The sequence below is a fragment of the Crassostrea angulata genome, chromosome 9, assembly GCF_025612915.1.
Source record: "Crassostrea angulata isolate pt1a10 chromosome 9, ASM2561291v2, whole genome shotgun sequence".
Taxonomy (NCBI): Eukaryota; Metazoa; Mollusca; class Bivalvia; order Ostreida; family Ostreidae; genus Magallana; species Magallana angulata.
The window spans coordinates 5,827,196-5,847,945 of NC_069119.1; the positions used below are offsets into that span (position 1 = coordinate 5,827,196).

General features: G+C 32.9%; 1 protein-coding gene across 2 annotated transcripts in view; it reads left to right on the top strand.

Annotated features, from left to right (window-relative positions):
• The first annotated feature begins 1,286 nt into the window (after positions 1–1,286).
• The window catches only part of LOC128162456 (polypeptide N-acetylgalactosaminyltransferase 13-like), a 33,780-nt gene continuing 14,316 nt past the window's right edge, over positions 1,287–20,750 (top strand). For both annotated transcript variants that reach the window (XM_052825666.1, XM_052825667.1), the window contains exons 1-2: positions 1,287–1,616; positions 2,576–2,828. In XM_052825666.1, coding sequence (XP_052681626.1) covers positions 2,627–2,828 — 202 coding nt within the window. In that variant the 5' untranslated portion in view covers positions 1,287–1,616; positions 2,576–2,626. The remainder of the gene's footprint in view (positions 1,617–2,575; positions 2,829–20,750) is intronic.

A 20,750-nucleotide genomic window follows, 5' to 3' on the forward strand; every position in this document is an offset into this window, starting at 1 on the left:
CAATCGTGTGTGTTAATCACGTCCCGTGTGTATTTTTTATGAATTAGATGAAGGGCACCTGACCACACGGGGAAATTTAAACAAAACGCGATGGAGTAGCTGACATTTCGTGGTTTGTTATTTTACACCAATTATATAATTAAAGATCGCTCAAGGTATACTGTTTGCTTCGTTAACACAAGTATAAAAAGATGCGGTGAATAATTTAATGTAACTGCTCTCTGATATATTATCAAGTAATAATATTAAAGAACAAGAAATTTACATATGTTTAAATATAATTTAACCTATTTATATCTCCCTGTGAGCGGATCACTGCAAATTTGTTTTTTTGCCATTGGGGTGTGTGGGGGGGGGGGTGGGTTACCGCCCGAGGCCTATTTTCAATAGTTTTACAATGTGAGTTTAAAAATTTGAATTTTCCAAGGGAGGTGGGTCCGGATCTCCCTGCATGACCCGCCCGGCACCCCCTATATCTAGATCCATGCATGCTCGGGTTTCATTAATATCTGAGCAAATCTAATTGAAATTGAATTCATATACATATCTCTGAATATTTATTTATGTTCAATATCACTTTAATGCGCTTAAGATTACGTCTATCTGTGATGTACATGTGATGTACATTAATTAATCACATATTGCTATTTTTTCTTCTTAACCAACAGAAGAACACTTGAATAAAGGTTCGCGTAGATCTACCACTGAATTCAATATGCACATTTTAATCTGCACTGTAATATTTGAACCCATATATATATTTTTAAACCTTGGTATTATTAGAATGCAAGTTCTTTACTCTTATACCTATACATAACATTACTGTTGAATTGATAGAGGCAGCGTATTAATTTTACTGATAGCTATATAAATAATCGTTGGGTATTCGTTTTTAATCGAATATCAAATATTGGATGTTTGATATTATAAAAATTCTTATAAATTTAAACTTTTTATATATTTTTCTAGATAAAAAGGTACATTGAAGTAATTCACACATCTATTTATTGCACATTGGTAAGAAATATGAATATGTTACACTTCTTTAAATATTTCGGCCTATGTATGAAAAGAGGAAATGGAAGTTTACAAGAACAGAATTATTTGGGTTTATTGTTGGGCTAGATGGAAATCGACCCCTGGATCAGTATAAAAGAAGACACAAAGTTTTACTTATATAAGAATTACATGTTTCCTTCAATTCGTGTAGTTATGCAATATTGGGCATAATGAACTTTACGAAATAACTAAGATCGTATTATCTAGACATTTGTCGTCACTTCCGGTGTCACCAAATTGTGAGACGTGGATGAACAGTACCATAACTTTATTTAATTTCTGTGTGGATTACAGCTGTTGCATATTGATTACAGGTGTAAATTTTCCCGCGGAAAGTGAAGTTCTGTAAAAGGTTTCTAGAATACGAGCTTAACACATATATTCTGCAAGTTTGCTCATTTTTATCGATCATCCCCGACCGGGCCAATTTGACATAAATTTCGGCTGATTGTCTTAAGTGACAAGCGTGTCGCGTAAGAATGCACGCGTGTTGTCATTAATGGTCGTAAGCGATAAAAAACAGACATGGAAGAGTGAATGGAAATTCTTTATAAAATGTGAGTTTTATCCCCCATTCATATAGGAATTCTTTACTGTGTGCAATGTATTTGTATTTTCAGAATAAGAAACAGGAAGGAAATAGAATCGCATTCGATTCGACGAAATTTTTCCTGTGGTGTTGAAAATTCACTATTCAAGTTCAATATTTGGCTTTGTTGAGTAGAAGAAAACTCAACAGTTGAATATAGTTGGCCTGTTGATTGTAAAATAACCTGATAGAATTGAAATATCTTTATCTGTTTAAAGCAGATAAAATCTTGACCTGTTGACTGTTATGGTATTTTTTTTATGAGAGATGTTATTTCTAGAGCTGGACATGAGGTTAGCTGGTGCTAAATCCAGGAAACCAATATGTCCTATGTCAGATTATAACCAAATAACTAAGAAAAAAAACACTCCTGAATTTAAGTCATCTATTCTGAGCTGTATTATTGTGCAAGCTTAATTGAGATTGAGTGTTGAATTAACAAAGAGATAAGATGTAGTTAAACTTAAAGAAATGAATACTTTCATATGTACCATTGTGCAGTTTTAATCTCAACATGTGTTTTCTTAGGTTGTCAGCTGAATACTATGATAACATGTTTCCTTATCTCACATTTATGTATGTTACATTATCTCATATGTGAGAAACATTGAGAAATTTCTTCTAAAATGAAATAATCTATTCATTACAGGGTTACATTATTGCATCAATTTTCTATTGTTAACTTGATGAAATACTTAAACATTCATGCATAAGTGCATAGGCAGTCTAATACAAATAAATAGCCCCTAAGTTTCATATACATTTATATACATATCAAGTATATATGAGATCTTTCTCTTTTTTCCTCTTGCTAAAAAAGTAAGCTGAATAATAGTAAAAACACACAAGGGATATAATATACCACATGATAACTATCAGTAAAATTTTTCTTTCGAATGAAAATTACTCCATTTTTTTGCATTTCAGGATGTGAATGGTAAAGAGAAGTTTGTTTTGACATTTCAAACAAAAATCAAAATGGTCAGCCGGGTGCGACTCCATTACTGCAAAATAATCCTAGCCACCTCGCTGGTGTGGTTCCTTTTGGATGTGTTTATACTGATGTACTTCACGGACTGTGCGGCGAACAGCGTCAACACCAACTGTAAACAGGACCACCATGAGGAGTCAAAGAAGCAGCAGGACAGCGGCGGCTTCCTGGAGAAACTGTTACCTAAAGGTAAAGAGAGGGAGAAAAAAGAAAGTTCTATTAGATAAAATTAGAGAGAGAGAAATTCCTCTGGTACTCTCCCTAAAGAAACTTACAGAGAGAGAGAGAAAGAGAGGGGGAAGAGAGAAAGAGTCCTGTAGAACTCGTATGTAGGTGTAGGGAGATATATAGTAAGACAGATGTCTTAATAATGCATTGTGTGTCACAGTGTTGGATTCTTAACGTCAAACTCTTAACTCAAAGTTATACAGATCCACCTCTGAGAAGGAGATAGAGAGAGAGACAGAGAGGGAAGTGAGGAAAGAACAGAAAGAAAAGAAAAAACTAGACACGATCTCGTTGCGAGCAACGAGGAGGTCTTCCGTCTGATTTTAATAATTGAGATATATCTTCGATCTTGATTTTGCTATTTAACAGCTAAACATGATCTAGAATAGAAAAACAGGCTCTACATTCTAAGGGCCAGATACTATTTTGTTTCAGGGATAAGAGCTTTCTTCAACAAGTGTTTAGAAATTCGTCACCGTTCTTGAGATATCTGAGAAAAAAAAAACGTTTTAGGGGCCAGTCCCTTATCTCCTTATTGGAGCTGCTGAACCAAATTTTGAAGGTTGCATTTTGTAAAGTACATCATTTTAAGCACCTTATTTTCTATACTGCATTTCAAAAATATTTTCCTTTTTGAGATATAGGTGGTCATAGTTTATGGACTCTTGACCCCTAAAAAATCCTTATTACATAACACATGAATAAATCATTATATTACTTGGATACATAACTGAAAGATAAACATATTTGCTTCTATATAGCCTTTCAAAAATTTCCCTCGGCAAAGATCTACAGATGAACATTTTTAGAGCCCTTTAGTTCCCTAATTTGCAGGGCTAGCCCTTTTTCTTGATATCAAACCTTTAACCTTTAACTCCTTATAGGGGCCTTTTAACGAAATTTTGAAAATTGCATATTATTAAGTACATCATTCTGAGTATCTTTTCTTCTATAATGCATTTCAAAATATTTTTCCTTTCTGAGATATTGGTGATCAAAATTCTGGAATTTTGGCTCCTAAAAAATCGTTATTTTGTAACACATGATAAAATCATTACATTGCTTGGATACATAACTGTAAGATAAACATATTTGCCTCTATAACCGTTCACAAAATATCCCCCAGTAAAGGACTACAGATAAAAGACTTTAGAGCCCTTTGGTCCCCTAATTTTAGAGGCCAGCCCCTTTTTCTTGATATCAAATAAAAGGTCATTTAAATCTCAACCCATTTTGTTCAACAACTGTTTAGAAATTCGTTACCGTTCTTGAGATATATGATAAAAAACATTTTAGGGGCCGATCCCTTAAATCCTTGTAGGGGCCGTTTAACGAAATTTTGAGAATTGGATTTGATTTAATTCATCATTCTGAGCATCTTTTCTTCTATACTGCATTTCAAAATATTTTTCCTTTTTGAGATATTGGTGATCAAAATTCTGGACTTTTGGCCCCTAAAAACCCCTAATTACATAATACATGATATTATCATTACATTGCTTGGATACATAACTGTAAGATAAACATATTTGCTTCTATAACTTTTCACAAAATATCCCTCAGTAAAGGGCTACAGATGAAAGACTTTAGAGCCCTTTGGTCCCCTAATTTTAGGGGCCAGCCCCCTTTTTTTTTAAATCAAATGAAAGGACTTGTAAATATAAACTTTTTTTGCATTACATGTGTTAACAAAATATTTTTCAGAAAAGAGATAAACTAAGAAAACCATGAAAAATTACGACGTTTTTTTAGTCTCAATTTTCGGGACCAGGCGAGCTTTAACGCCTTTTGAGCATGACAAATATGAATACCAAATTGCACATCTACAATCTCTTGTCTACAATCCCTGAAAGTTTGAACTCAATATCTTTAACCGTTTAGGAGGAGATCCCTGGACAAGCCGACCCTCTGAAAATCGCTAAAACTTCATTTTCTCAAGAACGGAAATGACGTCATCAAAATAAAAAAATGTATATTAAGTTTGGATTAATATCTATTAGATATGAAAGTTTCATAAAAATCGGTTCAGCCATATCCGAGAAATCGCCTGCACAAATTTTGTAAGAAAAAAAATAATAATAACTAGAGCAAAGCTCGTTGCAAAGCAACGAGTGGGTCTTCCGTTAATGTCGGAAGTAAAGCTGGAAGTTCCTGTAAGAAGCAGAGCTCTTAAACCAATAACAAGAGTACCTTAAATAAAAAGATGAAAAAATCGAATTATTCCTGGTACGACTTAACAAAAACCGAATAATTTTACGTACGACTTAACAAAAACCTTTCCGATTTCAAAAACGACTTAACAAAAAAAATCCGAATGTGTTACAGTACGACTTAACAATTAATTTTTAGGTACAAGTTAATTTAACCAAGAACTTGATACTAATTTCTTAACCAAAAACGCGGAATCAAATTTTCCGGAAAAATCATTTTTTGAACTCGTACATCTCTGTAATGCATCGTCCGATTTTAAAACGGTTTTCAGTGTTAGATTAAGCTTAATAAGCTCTATAAAACACATATTCATTTTTGATTTGATCAGAAAATTCATTTTTTCGAAAAATTTGATTCCCTTCCGGTTTCGACCGGAAGTGACAGATTTTCATTTCCAGCCTTATTACAGAGGTAAATCGATTAAATCATAACCATTGAAAATTTCAAGCCTCTATCTTAAAGCGTTTTTGAGAAACGCCGCGGACAAAATGACTTTTTGAAAATTTTAAAAATGACGTAACGTAAAAACGGAAGTGACGTTTATAAAGAAACTTCACAAACTTTGAGGTATTATAGTTGCACACAACCTCTGAAAATTTCATCAAAATCGGTTGTAAACTTTTTGAGTTATAAAGCCGAAAAGGAGTCAGAAAAAAAAATAAAAAGAATAATAATAATAATAGAAAGAATCAATAGAATAACAAGAGGGTCTTCCGTTGAAAACGGAAGACCCTAAAAAGAAACCGAAAAATAACAAGAGGGTCTTCCGTTGAAAACGGAAGACCCTAATAAGAATAAGAAACTAGAGCAAAGCTCGTTGCAAAGCAACGAGTGGGTCTTCCGTTAATGTCAGAAGTAAAGCTGGAAGTTCCTGTAAGAAGCAGAGCTCTTAAACCAATAACAAGAGTAATAAAAAGAAAAAGATGAAAAAAATCGAATTATTCCTGGTACGACTTAACAAAATCCGAATGATTTTAAGTACGAATTAACAAAAACCTTTTTGATTTTAAGAACGACTTAACAAAAAAAATCCGAATGTGTTTAAGTACGACTTAACAATTATTTTTGGTACGAGTTAACTTTACGATTAACATTATGCTATTTTTTAAACCAAGGACGCGGAATCAAAATTTCCGGAAAAATCAATTTTTAAACCCTGATATCTCTGTAATGCATCGTCCGATTTTAAAACGGCTTTCAGTGTTAGATTCAGCTTCATAAGCTCTACAAAATACATATTCATTTTTGATTTGATCAGAAAATTCATTTTTTCGAAAAATTTGTTTCACTTCCGGTTTCGACCGGAAATGACCGATTTTCATTTCGAGCCTTATTACAGAGGTAAATCGCCCAAATCATAACCATTGAAAATTTCAAGCCTCTATGTTAAAGCGTTTTTGAGAAAAGTCCGGGACAAAATGACTTTTTGAAATTTTTAAAAATGACGTCACGTCAAAACCGAGGTGACGTTCTCTTTAAAACTTTTACATTTTTGAGGGACGCCAACTTGCAAACATCTCTGAAAATTTCATCAAAATCGGTTAAAATCTTTTTGAGTTATGAAGCAAAAAAGGAGTCAGAAGAAAAGAAAAAGAACTAGAGCAAAGCTCGTTGCAAAGCAACGAGTGGGTCTTCCGTTAATGTCGGAAGTAAAGCTGGAAGTTCCTGTTAGAAGCAGAGCTCTTAAACCAATAACAAGAGTAACTAAAATAAAAAGATAAAAAAAAATCGAATATTCCTGGTACGACTTAACAAAATACGAATGATTTTGAGTACGACTTAACAAAATCCTTTCCGATTTTAAGAACGACTTAATAAAAAAAATCCGAATGTGTTTAAGTACGACTTAGCAATTATTTTTGGTACGAGTTAATTTGACTTTAAATATTACGCTATTTTTTAAACCAAGGACGCGGAATCAAAATTTCCGGAAAAATCAATTTTTAAACCCCGATATCTCTGTAATGCATCGTCTGATTTTAAAACGGTTTTCAGGGTTAGATTCAGCTTAATAAGCTTTATAAAACACATATACATTTTTGATTAAATCAGAAAATTCATTTTTTCGAAAAATTTGTTTTACTTCCGGTTTCGACCAGAAGTGACAGATTTTAATTTCCAGCCTTATTACAGATGTAAATCGACCTAATCATAACCATTGAAAATTTCAAGCCTCTATCTTAAAGCGTTTTTGAGAAAAGTCCGGGACAAAATGACTTTTTGAAATTTTTAAAAATGACGTCACGTCAAAACGGAGGTGACGTTCTCTTTAAAACTTTTACATTTTTGAGGGACGCCAACTTGCAAAAATCTCTGAAAATTTCATTAAAATCGGTTAAAAACCTTTTGAGTTATGAGGCAAAAAAGGAGTCAGAAGAAAAGAAAAAGAATAATAATAATAATAATAAAAAGAAACCGAAGAATAACAAGAGGGTCTTCCGTTGGAAACGGAAGACCCTAATAATAATAATAATAAAAAGAAACAATAGAATAACAAGAGGGTCTTCCGTTGGAAACGGAAGACCCTAACTAGAGCAAAGCTCGTTGCAAAGCAACGAGTGGGTCTTCCGTTAATGTTGGAAGTAAAGCTGGAAGTTCCTGTAAGAAGCAGAGCTCTTTAACCAATAACAAGAGTAACTAAAATAAAAAGATGAAAAAAATCGATTCATTCCTGCTACGACTTAACAAACCCGAATGATTTTAAGTACAATTTAACAAAAACCTTTTTGATTTCAAGAACGACTTAACAAAAAATCCGAATGTGTTTAAGTATGACTTAACAATTATTTTTGGTACGAGTTAATTCTACTATGAACATTACGCTATTTTTTAAACCAAGGACGCGGAAACAAAATTTCCGGAAAAATCAATATTTAAAACCCGATATCTCTGTTATGCATCGTCTGATTTTAAAACGGATTTCAGTTTTAAATTAAGCTTAATAAAAGCTGCTTTGTTGCTTTATAATAAATATCAAATTATTGGTCAGAAAAGAGTTATCATAAAAAGACTTAGTAGCCCTTGTACCCCCTAATTTGTGGGGCCAGCCCCTTTTTCTTGATATCAAATTAAAGGTCTCGCTAATATAAACATATTTTGTTCTACAAGTGTTCATGAATTGTAAACCGTTCTCGAGATATATGTACAAATGTGTTTTAGGGGCCGACCCTTTAACTCCTTACCGGGGCCACTAACAACAAATTTTGTGGTTTAATATTGTTCAGAACATTATTTTGAAGAATTTTTGTTCTACATTACTTTTTAAAATATTTCTCCTTTTTCAGATATTAATGATCATAGTTTTAAGTTCTGGCCCCTTGAAACCCCTAATTACGTAATATATGACTTAGGTATGGTACTGTATAGTTGAACAGCTGTACAATGAACATTTTTGCTTCTATAATTAATAACAAAATATTGTTCAGTAAAGAGTTATTGTAAAAAGACATTAGAGCCCTTTTGGCCCCTAATTTGACAGGCCAGCCCCTTTTTCTTAATATTAAATTTAAGGTCTTGCATATTTAAACATATATTGTTCAACAAGTGTTCATGAAATGTTAACCGTTCTTGAGATATCTGTACGAATGGGTTTTAGGGGCCGACCCTTTAACTCCTTAATGGGGTCATAAACAAAAACATTTAAGGTAGCATATTGAAAAGAACACCATTTTAAGCAACTTTTGTTCTAGATTGCTTTTAAAAATATTTCTCCTTTTTCAGATATTAATGATCAAAGTTTTGAACTTCTGGCCCCTTGAAACCCCTAATTACGTAACATATGACTTAAGTATGATTAAAGTATAGATTAACAGCTGTACAATGAACATTTTTGCTTATATAATTAATAACAAATTATTGTTCAGTAAAGAGTTATTGTAAGAAGACTTTAGAGCCCCCTTGGCCCCTAATTTGAGGGGTCAGCCCCTTTTTCTTGATATCAAAGGAAAGCTCGTGAACATTGAAACAACTTTTGCATTACATGTTTTAACAAATTATGTGCACATCGAAAGGTATTACAGAAAATGTGCAAAAATTTCGTGGAAAATTTTGGTGCTAATTTTCAGGTTCAGGCGAGCTTCGAGGCCTTGAGCAATTTTCATAATTGGAAGCATGGGGGTACATCTACAGACATTCATCTACAACCCATGAAAATTTTAAGCTTCTATCTTGATTAGTTTCGGAGGAGATGCGTGGACAAAATAACCCTTAAAAATTTACCAAATCGTCTATATCTGAAACCGGAAGTGACGTCATCATGCAAAAATTTAATAATATGTAGCGACGATGATGTTCTATCACTCCTACAAATTTCGTGCAAATCGGTTGAGTAGTTGTTGAGAAATAACGCTCCAAAAAAGTCAGAAAAAGAAAAAAAAGAATAATAAGAACTAGAGCAAAGCTCGTTGCAAAGCAACGAGTGGGTCTTCCGTTAATGTCGGAAGTAAAGCTGGAAGTTCCTGTAAGAAGCAGAGCTCTTAAACCAATAACAAGAGTAACTAAAATATAAAAGATGAAAAAAATCGAAATATTCCTGGTACGACTTAACAAAATACGAATGATTTTAAGTACGACTTAACAAACACCTATCAGATTTCAAGAACGACTTAAGAAAAAAAATCCGAATTTGTTCAAGTACGACTTAACAATTATTTTTGGTACGAGTTAATTTTACTTTAAACATAACGCTATTTTTTAACCAAGGACGCGGAATCAAAATTTCCGGAAAAATCAATTTTTAAACCTCGATATCTCTGTAATGCATCGTCTGATTTTAAAACGGGTTTCGGTTTTAAATTAAGCTTAATAAAAGCTTCTTTGCTGCTTTATGATTAATATCAAATTATTGGTCAGAAAAGAGTTATTATGAAAATACTAAGTAGCCCTTCTGGCCCCTAAGGGGTCAGTCCCTTTTTCTTGATATCAAATAAAAGGTCTCGCTAATATAAACATATTTTGTTCTACAAGTGTTCATGAATTGTAAACCGTTCTCGAGATATCTGTACAAATGCGTTTTAGGGGCCGACCCTTTAACCCCTTACCGGGGCCACTGACAACAAAATTTTTGGAATCATATGGTTAGGAACATTATTTTGAAGAACTTTTGTTCTACATTGCTTTAAAAAATATTTCTCCTTTTTCAGTTATTAATGATCAAAGTTTTGAGTTCTGGCCCCTTGAAACCCCTAATTACGTAATAAATGACTTAGTTATGGTACTGTATTGATAAACAGCTGTACAATGAACATTTTTGCTTCTATAATCAATAACAAATTATTGTTCAGTAAAAGTTATTGTAAGAAGATTTAAGACCCCTCTTGACCCCTAATTGGAGGGGCCAGCCCCTTTTTCTTGATATCAAATGAAAGGTCTTGCAAATATAAACATATTTTGTTCAACAAGTGTTCACAAAATGTTAACCGTTCTTAGGATATCTTTACAAATTTGTTTTAGGGGCTGGCCTTTTATCTCCTAAATGGGGTCATGAACAAAAAAATTTAAGTTGGCATATTGTACAGAACATTATTTTAAGCAACTTTTGTTCTACAATGCTTTTCAAAATATTTCTCCTTTTTCAGATATTAATGATCGAAATTTTGAATTTCTGGCCCCTTGAAACCCCTAATTACGTAACATATGACTTAAGTATGATTTTGTATAGATAAACAGCCCAACAATGAACATTTTTGCTTCTATAATTAATAACAAATTATTATTCAGTAAAGAGTTATTTTAAGAAGATTTAACAGCCCTCTTGGCCCCTAATTTGAAGGGCCAGCCCCTTTTTCTTGATATTAAACAAAAGCCCGTGTAATTTGAAACAACTTTTGCATTACATGTTTTAACAAAATATTTATACATCAAAAGATATCACAGAAAATGTGCAAAAATTTCGTGGAAAAATTTGGTGCCAATTTTCAGGTTCAGGCGAGCTTTGAGGCCTTTACAAATTTTCATCATTGGAAGCATGGGGGTACATCTACATACATTCATCTACAATCCCTGAAAATTTCAAGCTTCTATCTTGATTAGTTTCGGAGGAGATGCGTGGACAAAATGACCCTTAAAAATTTACAAAATCGTCAATATCTGAAACCGGAAGTGACGTAATCATTTGAAATTTTAATAATCAGTAGCGACATTGATGCTTTATAACTCCTAAAAATTTGGTGTAAATCGGTTGAATAGTTTCTGAGAAATAACGCTCCAAAAAAGTCAGAAAAAGAAAAAAAAGTATAACTAGAGCAAAGCTCGTTGCAAAGCAACGAGTGGGTCTTCCGGTGGTGTCGAAAGTAAAGATAGAAGTTCCTGTAAGAAGCAGAGTACAAACCAACTACAAAGAAAATAAAAAAGATATTTTTAAAAAATCGAATAGTTCTTAGTACGACTTAACAATGTTTGAATGATTTCAAGAACGAATTAACAAATACCTTTACAATTTCTAGAACGACTTAATTAAAAAAAAATTCCCGAATGTCTTCAAGTACGAATTAACAATTTCCGAATTATTTTAGGTACGAGTTAATTCAACTTCAAACATAACACTATTTTCTTAACCAAGTATGTGGAATCACAATTTCCGGAAAACTCAATTTTGAAATCCCAATATTTTTGTAATGCATCGTCCGATTTAAAACGGATTTCAGTTTTAAATTAAGCTTAATAAAAGCTCCTTTGTTGCTTTATGATTTAACTCAAATTATTGGTCAGAAGAGAGTTATTATAAAAAGACCTTATAGCCCTTCTGGCCCTTAATTTGAGGGGTTAGCCTCTTTTTCTTGATATCAAATAAAAGGTCTCGCTAATATAAGCATATTTTGTTCTACAAATGTTCACGAATGGTTAACCGTTATCGATATATCTAAACAACTGTATTTTAGGGGCCGACCCTTTAACTCTTTACCGGGGCCACTAACAACAAAATTTATGGTATCATATTGTTCAGAAAATTATTTTGTACAACTTTTGTTCTACATTGCTTTTAAAAAAGTTCTCCTTTTTCAGATATTAATGATCAAAGTTTTGAATTCTGGCCCCTTGAAACCCCTAATTACGTAATATATGACTTAAGTATGATACTGTATAGATAAACAGTTGTACAATGAACATTTTTGCTTCTATAATTAATAACAAATTATTGTTCAGTAAAGAGTTCTTGTAAGAAGATTTAAGACCCCTCTTGACCCCTTATTGGAGGGGCCAGCCCCTTTTTCTTGATATCAAATGAAAGGTCTTGCAAATATAAACATATTTTGTTCAACAAGTGTTCACGAAATGCTAACCGTTCTAAGGATATCTTTACAAATGTGTTTTAGGGGCCGGTCCTTTATCTCCTAAATGGGGTCATGAACAGCAAAATGTAAGGTGGCATATTGTACAGAACATTATTTTACGCAACTTTTGTTCTACAATGCTTTTCAAAATATTTCTCCTTTTTCATATATTAATGATCGAAATTTTGAATTTCTGGCCCCTTGAAACCCCTAATTACGTAACATATGACTTAAGTATGGTACTGCATAGATAAACAGCCCAACAATGAACATTTTTGCTTCTATAATTAATAACAAATTATTATTCAGTAAAGAGTTATTGTAAGAAGACTTTACAGCCCACTTGGCCCCTAATTGGAGGGGCCAGCCCCTTTTTCTTGATATTAAACGAAAGCCCGTGTCATTTGAAACATCTTTTGCATTACATGTTTTAACAAAATATTTATACATCAAAAGATATCACAGAAAATGTGCAAAAATTTCGTGAAAAAATTTGGTGCCAATTTTCAGGTTCAGGCGAGCTTTGATGCCTAAAGCATTTTTCATCATTGGAAGCATGGGGGTACATCTACATACATTCATCTACAATCCCTGAAAATTTCAAGCTTCTATCTTGATTAGTTTCCGAGGAGATGCGTGGACAAAATGACCCTTAAATATTTACAAAATCGTCAATATCTGAAACCGGAAGTGACGTCATCATTTGAAAATTTTATTATATGTAGCGCTGATCATGCTTTATGCGTCCTGAAAATTTTGTGCGAATCGGTTGGATAGTTTTTGAGAAATTGCGCTTCAAAAAAGTCAGAAAAAGAAAAAAAAGAATAACTAGAGCAAAGCTCGTTGCAAAGCAACGAGTGGGTCTTCCGTTAATGTCGAGACAAATGCTAGAAGTACCTGAAAGAAGCAGAGTTCTTAAGCCAAGAACAAGAGTAACTAAAACAATAAGAAAAAAATCGAATAATTCTTGGTACGATTTAACAAAATCCGAATGATTTTAAGTACGACTTAACAAAAACCTTTCCGCTTTCAAGAATGTCTTAACAAAATAAACCCGAATGTGTTCATGTACGACTTGACACGATTATTTTTGGTACGAAGTAATTTTACATTTAACTTCACGCTATTTTTTAAACCAAGAACGCGGAATCAAAATTTCCGGAAAAATCAAATTTTTAACCCCATTTTCTCTGTAGTTCATGGTCCGATTTTAAAACGAATTTCAGCTTTAGGTTAAGCTTAAAAAGTTCTTTTTTTTTTAAATGAAAAATATCAAATTATCGCTTAGAAAAAAGTTATCATAAAAAGACTTACTAGCCTTTTTAGCCCCTAATTTGAGGGACCAGCCCTTTTTTCTTTATATCAAATAAAAGGTCTCGCAAATGTAAACATATTTTGTTCACATGTATTCACGAATTGTTAAACGTTTTCGAGTTATCTGAACAGCTGTGTTTTTGGGGCCGACCCTTTAACTCCTTATCGGGGCCACCAGCAAAAAATTTTTAGTTGCCATATTGTTAAGAACATTATTCTTAACATTTTTTGTTCTACATTGCTTTTCAAAATATTTCTCCTTTTTCAGATATTCATGATCAAAGTTTTGAACTTCTGGCCCCTTGAAACCCCTAATTACGTAATATATCACTTAGGCATGGTACTGTAAAGATAAACAGTTGTACAGTGAACATTTTCGCTTCTATAATTAATAACAAATTTTTGTTCAGTAAAGAGTTATTATAAGAAGATTTAAGAGCCCTCTTGGCCCCTAATTTGAGGGGTCAGCCCCTTTTCCTTGATATCAAATTAAAGGTCTTGCAAATATAAACAGATTTTGTTCAACAAGTGTTCACAAAGTGTTAACCGTTCTCGAGATATCTGTACAAATGTGTTTTAGGGGCTGACCCTTAAACACCTTAATGGGGCCATCAACAAAAAATTTGAAGGTGGCACATTGTACAGAACATTATTTTGAGCAACTTTTGTTCTACATTGATTTTCAAAATGTTTCTCCTTTTTTCGATATAAATGATCAAAGTTTTGAACTTCTGGCCCCTTGAAGCCCCTAATTACGTAATATATGACTTAGCTATGGTACTGTATAGATAAACAGTTGTACAATAAACATTTTTGCTTCTATGATTGATAATAAATTATTGTTCAGTAAAAGGTTATTGTAAGAAGACTTTAGAGCCCTCTTGGCCCCTAATTTGAGGGGCCAGCCCCTTTTCCTTGATATCAAATTAAAGGCCTTGCAAAAATAAACATCTTTTGCTTTACATTATTTAACAAAATATGTATACATCAAAAGATATTTCAGAAAATGTTAAAAAAAATTGTGGAAAAATTTGGTGCTTATTTTCAGGTTCATGCGAGTTTCGAAGCTTGCACAATTTTCATAAGTGAAGGTAATGGGGTACATCTACATACATTTATCTACAATCCCTGAAAATTTCAAGCTTCTATCTTGATTGGTTTCGGAGGAGATGCGTGGACAAAATGACCCTTAAAAATTTACAAAATCGTCAATTTCTGAAACCGGAAGTGACGTCATAAGTTCAAATTTTAATAACTTTGAGTATTTACGATACCAAACAAGTTCTAAAAATTTCGTGGAAATCGGTTGTATAGTTTTTGAGTTATAAGCCACAAGAAAAGTCAGAGGAAGAATAATAATAATGAAAAAGAATCCGAAGAAAAACAAAAGGGTCTTCCGCTGGAAACGGAAGACCCTAATAAAGAAAAAGAAACCGTAGAATAACAAGAGGGTCTTCCGTTGGAAACGGAAGACCCTAATAATAAAGAAAAAGAAACCGTAGAATAACAAAAGGGTTTTCCGTTGAAAACGGAAAACCCTAATAAAGAAAAAGAAACCGTAGAATAACAAGAGGGTCTTCCGTTGGAAACGGAAGACCGTAATAATAGGGAAAAAGAAACCGAACGAAAACAATAAGGTCTTCCGTTGGAAAACGGAAGACCTTAACAAGAGAGAGAAGAGAGAGAGAGAGATCTTTATGGCAGATTTTGTCACAGTGTACATATGTAATTGCAGGATAAAGATCAATGGGAAGTGATATGTTACACCAGAGCTCTTTTGCTTTATAGTTTAGTTTTACACATATCATTAGGGTCTTCCGTTTCCAACGGAAGACCCTCTTGTTATTCTTCGGTTTCTTTTTATTATTATTAGGGTCTTCCGTTTCCAACGGAAGACCCTCTTGTTATTCTACGGTTTCTTTTTCTTTATTATTCTTTTTTTTCTTTTTCTGACTTTTTTGGAGCGCTATTTCTCAAAAACTATCCAACCGATTCGCACAAAATTTTCAGGATGGATAAAGCATGATCGGCGCTACATTTAATAAAATTTTTAAATGATGACTTCACTTCCGGTTTCAGATATTGACGATTTTGTAAATTTTTTAGGGTCATTTTGTCCACGCATCTTTTCCGAAACTAATCAAGATAGAAGCTTGAAATTTTCAGGGATTGTAGATGAATGTATGTAGATGTACCCCCATGCTTCCAATGATGAAAATTGCAAAAGGCCTCCAAGCTCGCCTGAACCTGAAAATTGGCACCAAATTTTTTCACGAAATTTTTGCACATTTTCTGTGATATCTTTTGATGTATAAATATTTTGTTATAAGATGTAATGCAAAAGTTGTTTCAAATTACACGGGCTTTCGTTTGGTATCAAGAAATAGGGACTGGCCACTCAAATTAGGGGCCAAGAGGGCTGTAAAGTCTTCTTACAATAACTCTTTACTGAATAATAATTTGTTATTAATTATAGAAGCAAAAATGTTCATTGTTCGGCTGTTTATCTATACAGTACCATACCTAAGTCATATGTTACGTAATAAGGGGTTCCAAGGGGCCAGAATTTCAAAATTTCGATCATTAATATCTGAAAAAGGAGAAATATTTTGAAAAGCATTGTAGAACAAAAGTTGCTTAAAATAATGTTCTGAACAATATGCTTCCTTAAATTTTTTTGTTCATGACCCCATTTAGGAGATAAAGGGCCGGCCCCTAAAACACATTTGTAAAGATATATTATAAGAAGGGTTAACATTTCGTGAACACTTGTTGAACAAAATATGTTTATATTTGCAAGACCTTTCATTTGATATCAAGAAAAAGGGGCTGGCCCCTCCAATTAGGGGTCAAGAGGGGTCTTAAATCTTCTTACAAGAACTGTTTACTGAACAATAATTTGTTATTAATTATAGAAGCAAAAATTTCATTGTACAATTGTTTATCTATACAGTATCATACCTTAGTCATATATTACGTAATTAGGGGTTTCAAGGGGCCAGAAGTTCAAAACTTTGATCATTTTGAAATATCTGAAAAAGCAGAAATATTTTTTAAAGCAATGTAGAACAAAATAATGTTCTGAACAATATGATACCATAAATGTTGTTATTAGTGGCCCCGGTAAAGAGTTAAAGGGTCGGCCCCTAAAATACAGTTGTTTAGATATCTCGATAACGGTTAACCATTCGTTAACATTTGTAGAACAAAATATGTTTATATTAGCGAGACCTTTTATTTGATATTAAAAAAAAGGGCTGACCCCTCAAATTTGGAACCAGAAGGGCTATTAAGTCTTTTTATAATAACTTTTTTCTGACCAACAATTTGATAAAAATCATAAAGCAACAAAGGAGCTTTTATTAAGTTTAATTTAAAACTGAAATCCGTTTTAAAATCGGACGATGCATTACAAAAATATTGGGATTTAAAAATTGAGTTTTCCGGAAATTTTGTTTCCACGTTCTTGGTTAAGAAAATAGTGTTATTTTAAAAGTTAAATTAACTCATACAAAAAATAATTAGGAAATTGTTAATTCGTACTTGAAGACATTCGGAACTTTTTTATTAAGTCGTTCTAGAAATTGTAAAGGTTTTTGTTAATTCGTTCTTGAAATCATTCAGACATTGTAAAGTCGTACTAAGAATTATTCGATTTTTTTTTTTAATTTTTTTTTAATTTTCTTTGTAGTTGGTTTTAGAACTCTGCTTCTTACAGGAGCTTCTATCTTTACTCTCGACACCACCGGAAGACCCACTCGTTGCTTTGCAACGAGCTTTGCTCTAGTTTTTTTTCTTTTTCTTTTTTTTCTGACTCCTTTTCGGCTTCATAACTCAAAAAGTTTTCAACTTATTTAAAGGAAACTTTCAGGGATTATGTGCAATTATAGTGCCTCAAAGATCTTAAGGTTTCCATAACAACGTCACTTCCGTTTTGACGTTACGTCATTTTTAAACTTTAAAAAAAGTAATTTTGTCCGCGACATTTCTCAAAAACGCTTTAAGATAGAGTCTTGAAATTTTCTGTGGTTATAAATTTGGCAATTTACATGTGCAATAAGGCTGGAAATAAAAATCCGTCACTTCCGGTCGAAACCGGAAGTGAAACAAATTTTTCGAAAAAATGAATTTTCTGATCAAATCAAAAATGAATATGTGTTTTATAGAGCTTATCAAGCTGAATCTAACACTGAAATCCATTTTAAAATCGGACAATGCATTAAAGAGATATCGGGGTTTAAAAATTGATTTTTCCGGAAATTTTGTTTCCGCGTCCTTGGTTTAAAAAATAGTGTAATGTTCAAAGTAAAGTTAACTCGTACCAAAAATAATTGTTAAGTCGTACTTGAACACATTCGGATTTTTTTTGTTAAGTCGCTCTTGAAATCAAGAAGGGTTTTGTTAAGTCGTTCTTAAAATCATACGGATTTTGTTAAGTCGTACCAGGAATAATTCGATTTTTTCATCTTTTTATTTTAGTTACTCTTGTTATTGGTTCAAGAGCTCTGCTTCTTACAGGAACTTCCAGCTTTACTTCCGCCATTAACGGAAGACCCACTCGTTGCTTTGCAACGAGCTTTGCTCTAGTTTTATTTTGCAATGGTATTTTATTTTTTTCTCAATTTTGAGTATATTTACTGCTTTCAAGCCTTTCATTTTGCAACCAAATGAGTTGAATGTTCTAAAAAGGACTATAACATCAACACAAAAAAAGACCAATCCTAAAAACATGACACGTCTGATCATTTTTTTTTTCAATGGATATAAAAATATAATAGCATCATGCATTCTGATTAAGTTTCATAAGGATGTGATAATATTATAGTAACAAAATACTATTGAGGTATGAAAATATGATTTGATATAATATTACAGAGTTACTTAGTAGTAATGCATTACTTTATCCATCAACTGATTGATAATGTAGATTTCATTGCATCACTTTCCCCAAGAGGCAATATTTGTTTTGTGTTGTGAGAGGTGCATATGTTAGGACAGATGATCAGATTTATACATTAACAGGCCAATGTCTGGTAATATTTCCCACAGGGGTATACACCTGTTGAAAATCTATAGGTATGCCACTCCACCCACGTAATAATGAACTGTCAATCAATCAAACAATATCCAATCACTGTTAATCAGCCTTGTCAAACAACGGCACGTTCAATAATATATTCTGAGTTTGGTATTTTATCTTCAGAACTTTTTTCTTTAAAAAAAGACATCTTTTTATTCTCATTGTCATTCTCTGACAGACACATGTAGCTTGGGATGTACAAATAGCATTTTATATTGAAATAACTGATTTTCAAAGATAAAATTTAGTTTTTCTTCATTGTATCATACACCTGTATGTAGGCCTAAATTATGGTCTCGTCTATTTGATAATGCAGTTTTTGAAACGAATACTAATTGTCAGGATTATATGCACTTGACAAGGTGGTCTGTATTCATTTAGCATCAGTTGGCCAAAAAAAAACCCCACCACATTGTCTGATCAACTTTAGAACCAGGTGTTCACTAATAATGTATAAATTCATTCTAAAATGTCAATAATTACAGACGAAGCCAAGTCTAAGGACCATGACAAAATTGTCAAACCAGGCCTGGACATTATGTATGTCCCCAAACTCAAACCAAAGCATAAGACCCCGCAAGTGGATGTCAAAAATGAAGGTTTGAGGATATGAATTTATTTTTGCAATGCCCGATGAAAACCCTGCCCGATGGTGGATGAACATTCTTGAATGAGTTGACCTTGACCCCATTTTCTTTGGTGGATGGGCTTTACCCTTAATTTCACTTTCACTTTATTTTTATTCTTTTAAATTGTGGTGTATGGGTGCTAGATTCCTTTTACAATTTTCCTTTGTTTACCTTTAAAGGGCAGCAAAATGGCAAGATTTTCAAATTAATAAAAATGGCTGTTGCTTTAAGGGTTATTTTTCCCTTGTTTTATTTTACAGTATCTCATTTGCGTGCGCACGCAAAAAGAAGCAATACTGAAGGTAGTTATGTGTAGAATGAATTTAACACAGAAGGGAATGTTATACAGTGCCAGTTGGTTAATAATAACAAGGTGTGGTAGATTAACCATTTATAACATAGTTAAAACTATTGCTGTTTGTTTTGAGACTACAAGACTCCACGATCAAGCAATTTTTAATGGAGATGAAGTCTCACTATTTTCAATTCTGAATTACACTGAAAAATGTGTAGTATACTATATGTTCTGTTTTGAATGTAAGAAAATTAAGATGCAATCTGAATAGCTTCTTGCAGCATGAGATATTCAGAAATATTTGGGTAGGGGGTGGGGTGGGGTGGGGTGGAGATGATCAGGTACAGGAAGAATATTCTATTTCTAACAATACATGTATTTGTAATTACACTGATGTCATTTACATGTTTACTTGTACCGGTACATTAAATATGAAATAAGAATTATCCATAGTTGTTGCTGAACTTCTATAAGTTTCTATACCAATATGAACAAATATTTTGCAGCCTTCATTATATCTGAAAAATTACGTACACCAGCACAGAAAAACCTGCCCAAATGAAAACTTGTAATCTGTATCACTGTCCATTACGGTTTAAATTGAATGTATGAATTCCTGTACTCCAAAAATCTGTCTGACTTTAAAGAAAATTCCTTTACCAAAGATTGAAGTCAGAGTCATTTTGCACCAAATTCTTTGTTGACAAAATTTAATGTCACAGCTGACAAAAAAATTACTATAACAGTGGAATCATCTTCATTTTTAGTGGCATAGTGTACAGTAAAACTTGCTTATAACAAAGTGCAAGGGACGGACGATTTTGCTTTGTTATAAGTAATGATATCTGTCAAGTTTACAACACATAAATGATACCGTAATTAAGTCACGGGGAATGAAAATCACTTCGCACCAAGCGTTGATTCATTATAAGCATGTTTGCTATTACCCTGCTTAATTACTGTGTATTGATTTTGTGGATACTATTTCACAAATTAAGATGATCTCACAGCAAACTAATAAAGCAAGTTAGCTGATACTTGAAAATAAGGAATGACAATATGTTGAAAATAATCGCCAATTAT